Source organism: Tenrec ecaudatus, chromosome 10, assembly GCF_050624435.1.
Source record: "Tenrec ecaudatus isolate mTenEca1 chromosome 10, mTenEca1.hap1, whole genome shotgun sequence".
NCBI lineage: Eukaryota > Metazoa > Chordata > Mammalia > Afrosoricida > Tenrecidae > Tenrec > Tenrec ecaudatus.
The window spans coordinates 37,050,452-37,056,451 of record NC_134539.1 but is presented as its reverse complement, the minus strand read 5'-3'; the positions used below and the strand labels follow the sequence as shown (position 1 = coordinate 37,056,451).

The 6,000-nt window shown below is 52.5% G+C and overlaps 1 protein-coding gene across 2 annotated transcripts in view; it reads right to left on the bottom strand.

Moving 5' to 3' along the window:
• Positions 1 to 1,067: 1,067 nt before the first annotated feature.
• The window catches only part of COL15A1 (collagen type XV alpha 1 chain), a 104,083-nt gene continuing 99,150 nt past the window's right edge, over positions 1,068 to 6,000 (bottom strand). For both annotated transcript variants that reach the window (XM_075560211.1, XM_075560212.1), the window contains 3 exons: positions 4,729 to 4,914; positions 3,311 to 3,426; positions 1,068 to 2,198 (listed from right to left, as the gene is read on the bottom strand). In XM_075560211.1, coding sequence (XP_075416326.1) covers positions 1,985 to 2,198; positions 3,311 to 3,426; positions 4,729 to 4,914 — 516 coding nt within the window. In that variant the 3' untranslated portion in view covers positions 1,068 to 1,984. The remainder of the gene's footprint in view (positions 2,199 to 3,310; positions 3,427 to 4,728; positions 4,915 to 6,000) is intronic.

Genomic DNA, 6,000 nt, shown 5'->3' with positions numbered 1-6,000 from the left:
CACAGTGGGTACCCATCAATCAGCACTGACTCGGTGGCAGCCAGTTTGGACGTGGAAGTTCGGGGCTATCTGTCCTTTCCCCCCCTCTCTTCAGTGACCTCGCCACTCCAAGGACTGTCAGGGTGAAGCCACTGTGAGTTTAGGAACCAGCCGGCAGAATCAGAGGACCTATCCCAGCAGGCCATGGGGCTGGTGTATATCTATCCTTCAGGGTCAGACCAAGAGACAGAATGTCACAGATCTGGGAGGGAGCCTGGAATGGTGATTTCTTGAAAACATCTTGGATCCCGGAATAAGAAACCCAGAGTCTGAAACCAGCCCCGCCACTCACCACCATGTGGCTGGGGAACAAGTGACTCCCCAAGCCTCACTTCATAATTTTTCCCCTTCCATATTCAAAGTGGAGACAAACATTCCTACCATGCAGGAATACTACGAAAAGTAAATGGGTCATAATGGTAAAGGAAGTCTGATGGTTAACAATTGGGCGTTGATATGAGGTGCTTTCAGCCCAGAGAGAGCGAGAGAGCGAGAGAGCGAGAGAGCGAGAGCGAGAGCGAGAGCGAGAGCGAGAGAGAGAGAGAGAGAGAGAGAGAGAGAGAGAGACTTGTTCCAAGTCATTCCCTGAGGGAGTAGCCGAGTCACCCTTTGTAGTGCTGGGTTCTTCCATGCACCGAGCCTGCCCCACCTGGTGGGAGACGACGGGTCGGAGCAGATGAGTAGGATGGAAAGACTGTCTCGGTCCCTGATCATTTCCTGAGTGGCCAGGAGTCTCTGGGTGGTACAAACGGTTCCCTGTGCAACTACCAACAGAAAGGTTGGAGGTTCAAATCTACCCAGGGATGTCTCCCGGGAAAGGTACAATCCGCTTCTGAAAAGTCACAGCCACAAGACCTTGTGGACCACGGTTCTCTCCAGCAACACGAGGGACAGACACAGGCCAAAATGACTCCACAGCGACTGGCAGCGGTTAACACACATGGCAGAGCCCGGCCCAGGCCGGCTTCCCCATCGAGGGTGGAGAACCAAGAGACAAGAGCGGGGAAGAAAGGTCAACCAGCAGAGAGTGCCTGGAAAAGATCTTTTTATGGTCACTTACATGGAAAAGCGGTCAATGTGCACAGCACTAAGGGACACGTGTGTCAGAAAATCCATCCCTGGAGCCTTTTGGTCTCAGGAAAAGGCACAGGTATAATTCAAGAGTTCCCGGCATCAGGAGTCAACTGGGGTGGGGGTGGGGGTCGGTGGAAGGAGGCGGGCGAGGGGAATGTCGGGATATGCCGTGCTGTTTCTTTCCTCGTTTCAGATCACTTGGAGTCTCGATTTTTCCAGCAAGTTAGTTATATAAACAGAAGCCATACTAAAATATGATGTGTAACAATACAAAACTCCCAAAGCCCCACAGCAATGCTGTTAAAGAGGAAAACATTGAAGCCTGGTAATGTCTGCAAGGAGAAATCGGACCATTCGAGCAGTTTTGTGTCTGGGGGGTGTGAAAAGCCATTGCAGATGACGGGCGGCTGTTTGAGAACAAAGCATCTGGTTAGTCTGCGCATAACTTAGGTACAGGCCACGTTTCTAAACACTGACTTGGAAAAAAAAGCATGAAATACATCTTGCACTCAATAGCAACGTTGGTTGGAAGGAGGCAATCACTTCCTGAAGGATGCACTGGGCAGAAGGCCATGACCTTTATTTTTAACTTGCTCTTAACCTGGCTGGGGCGAGTTCCCTACCTACCGCATGAGGTTTCCCGCAGAGTCTAGCACCAGTGTATGGATCAGATTTTGTCTTTGATCTAAGTCCCTTATCACTTCAGTTCTGAGCGTACTGAGGTATGTTTTCTTTGGTTGCTGTTGTGATGAATGTGTCATTTTTAAAAAACCACTGTAATATTTACAACATTTAAACATTTGAAATTTCAGCGTCAACTTTTCCCACAAGGAAGCTGGACCACGTTTAGGAATCTTTGGAAGGTCGTTGGTTACTTCCGAGCGTCGGTCATGAAGCTGTTTTCGATACACAGGACAATCAGCCGACTGGCACAGCTGTATGCCTTCTGGTCCAGAAGCTTCCCCGTGCTCAGAGGGGAGGCCAGTCCCGTGACTGCCGTGTTCGAGGTCCGCCACGCTTGGCAGTAGTGATCCACAAGACGGACGCCGTGGGCGCTGGAGCCGTGCCAGATGATCTTCTCAGGCCTAGAATGCAGTTGGGCTGTGTTACTGTGGGAACGGCACTCCTCTGCCCTCTCTCGTGGTGAGTGAGAGAGCGTAAGGCTAGGGCATCAAGGGCCAGGCTCCTTTACCCCTTCGTGGACAGACCCCCCACCCCACCCCAACAATCTCCTATACTCCTGGCTTTTTTCAACGTTTTGAACACACGGTCTTCCACTCAGAGTCAGCGTGTAGCTGTTTTCAAATCAGACCCTGCTGTGTTGTGCATTTGAAACTTGGCTCACACACGAGGCTCCTTAGCCTGCAGGGGCCTCTCTTTCACTTACAGACCAGTGTCTCCTCATCTTTCAAAGTCCCATGAAGGCTTCCTTGCTTCCGCCCCCATGAAGCCTTTCTCTGGTGCTTGCCCCAAGGTGCTGCTGCTCTGTGCCATCCAGTGGATTCTGGCTCATAGCGACCTTACCGGACGGACAAGAGGGTCCGTCCAACAGGGTCTACTGCCCAACAGGGTCTTCCGGGCAGGAATCTCCAGGGGAGTAGACTGCATGGTCTTTTCCTCTATGGAACGTTGGGTGGATTTGAACTGCAGATCTTTCCGTTGGCAGCTGGGCACTTAAACAATGTGCCCTCAGAGCTAAGAAGGACTCTCTCCTCCATGTTCCTATCATGCTGAGTCTTCACGCTATCGTGATAGTATTCTGCATAAGACTGCTGATAGTCTGTGCCTGTCTGTCCTTGTAAGGAGCAGGGTGGGGCTTCATATATTTATTAGTGCTCCTTCCGAAAGGCTGGCTGAGCTGCTCTATTCTAAAAAGCACCGGAGTGTGCACCTCACAGTGACACAATCTCCAGGACTAGCAGCACTGATTAAGTGCCGACTGCATACTCGATCGTCCCGCACATACGCAGGTTATTCACCCAATAACTGTTGGGACATGATTACCTTGCCCGTTTTATAGGCGAGGCAGCTGAGGCTCAGAGAGTAGAAGAGACTCAGCCCAGGTTTCATGTTGAGGCTTGGCCCCGTCAGTCGTCTCCTTGAGACTCCATGTTGGCCACACTCCAGAGGGGCGGCTGACGGCGGCACCTCAGGGTTTGCTGTGCTCTGCACCACAAGGGCGTTCACCACCACTTACCAAGAAGGATTCGTCATCACGTCTCGGCCATCAAAGGAATATATCGGAATGTGAGTATTGAACTGCCCTCCATGGCCAGAGAAAATTGAGTCCCAATTATTGAAAAGTACTTGGCCCTGTGGACACAAAACACTGCATTAGAATCACCCCCCGAGCCACATGAAACCCTGACTTGTTATTTCCTCCTCCTTCCAGGCCCACATGCCGACGTCCCCAACACCGTTCCCGGAGCTCAGGCCGAGCAGGGGCTCTGCAAAGGCTTGTGGACTGATTTGCAATCCCTCCTTGAACCCCGTTGTCGTGGATCTCTTATTTTCTCTTAGAGCTTGTGGGCAGGAGGCTCCCCTCGACCAAAAGTGGATTTTAGGTCTTTATTTTCTAAATTCTATGCTGAGCTTCAAATGCGTGCAGGCTCCTGTCTGTGCCAATCAGCACTGTAGGCGCTGTCGTGGAGATAAACACCTCCATCCTTCTTCATGGAGGGGCCCTGTGGAGACGCTCTGAATACCAATGCCTCCAGGAGGTGACCTGTTGGAGCAGAACCCTGGAGTGCTGGTGTGGGGCCAGAAGGGGACCTTTTAGCTACGGGTTCCAAGTCAAAACCCTGAGTGATCGGGACCAAAGGGCCTCCACAGCCTTGGGGATGTGGTCAGGATGGAGGATGTGTATGCACAGTGGCAAAACGGTCCCTCTTCAGCCTCCAAGGAGACAGCTGCTTCTGTGCGATGTGTGAGGGCAGGTGGCCAGCAAAGGGGGCGAGGGGCATCGCTGGCTTTGGCAGCTTACATGCACAGAAAGCACCAAACCCCGGGGCAGGGGCTGGTGACCATGCTCACAGCTGCCCTGGGCTGGAACAAAGAACCCAGGCGCAGGAGCCAGGGAAGCTAAGCGTGGTTTTCAGTGGGCTCAAGGAAACCTTTCTTCCTCCGAGCTTCCATTCCTCTCTGTCCATCCTCTCTTAGGAGGATGAGACTGCCGTTGGGCATCCTGGAGTTGATCCTGAATCAGCCACCTTGTAGGACAGAGTCTGCCTGCTCCACAGGGTTTCCTAGGCTGTGAGGCTTAATGAGCAGACGGCCAGCTCTTTTCTCCCGAGGAATTGCTGGTGGATTTGAACCACTGACCTTTCTGTTAGCAGCCAAGCCCTTATCGACTGGGTCACCAGACCTCCTTGGATAGTATTTTATAAACAGTAAAATAAAACCCTGTAAATGGAAAGGCTGGCAAGGTCACCCAAGCAGAGCGGGCCAGTGTAAATATACAAGAACATCGAGGCCCTGAGAGGGTAAGTGATTGGCCCCAAATCCCACAGTCTACAGGAGTCAGAGATGGGCTTTGAACTCGCACTCTGTCGACGATGTCATGAGAGGCAGCAGCCTAGGGCTCTTCGGCTAACCGGCACACTCCTTCATCCTTACCTTGAGGTTCACTATGGGCAGGCTGTACCTCTCTGCTTTCCTCACAATTGTGGAGAGATCTTGCAAATGGGAGGACAGGAATGCCCGGTAGGTGGACAGCAGCCCCGCGGCCCTGGCCTGCTGGAAGCACTGTGAGTCGGCGCGAATGTCCCCAGAAACTGGAGTGTTCAGAGCCACCAAGTGCAGCTGGGAACGTGAGAGAAAGACGCTGCAGTTAATGCCTTAGCGACAAACACCACCCCCTCAAACAAGTTCGGGACCCTGACAAGGGCCCAGACTCCTTAGGGTGGAGGGAGTTGCAGTCGGCTTATTGTGGTTGGAATTCCCATCCCTGCCGGAGCATCTCCAGGGAAGGAGAGCACGGGGTCTCCCAAAACAGCACACCCCAGCTCCAACAGTGCTCACTGGCAGAAATGCCCTCCTTACACGGGCTCCTTGGATCGGCCCGTGGACCATGGGTTTGCTGGGTTCCCAGTTTCCTGGACAAAGAGGAGATCTCAAGCCAGCTTGGCTCTTAGGTCCCAGGCTCTAGCTAGCTACTGCCTGATGCTATTTGTTGTACTTCCTTTTATCTCCTTCATAGGCCTGGGCTCAAGAAGGAAAGGCAGGGTGTTTATTACCAGGGAGGCGGGGAGCTGCTTTGGAAAGCCAGGGGTCGGATGGTAACCCTACCCACACATCCTCGCCACTTTGGGCAGCATCCCAAATTCAAAGCCACGTTATAGTTTGTTCTCTCCTGCACCGCCTCCCCCCCAACCCAGCATCGTCTCCTGCTCTCTTTCCCACTCCCTTCGGCTGGGCCTTCAGAACACATCTCACGGGCAGAGACCACTCACCCCTCCTGCGCAGCCTCATTGCCGGAGGACCAGACCACAATTTTACACAAAGTAACACGTGCCTTACAAAGTCTGGCAGACGACCCTCTCCCCTTGTATTTCAGTGTCGTATGCATGCGATGCACACTACATGTATGTATACATGCTAGTCACGTGAGTATATTCTATACCAAAGCAAGGTGATTTTATCTCATCAGCACAGAGTGGAAGAAGGGTCCAAGTTGCCAGAAAAGAAAAAAATCTTTTTATTTGCCCGAATTCAGAGGACAGGGAAGGTGGGGCAGGAGGTTGTGGAAATTTTCTCTGGTTTCGGTGCTGCCCAAAGCCCTTCATTAGCTCTCTAACGTGAGTCCTTGGCTGGCCTCACAAACGCTGGATCACTAACCCTGGCTGATCTCTGTACACAGAACGCCGCCCGTCTTGCCCTTGCTGTCCA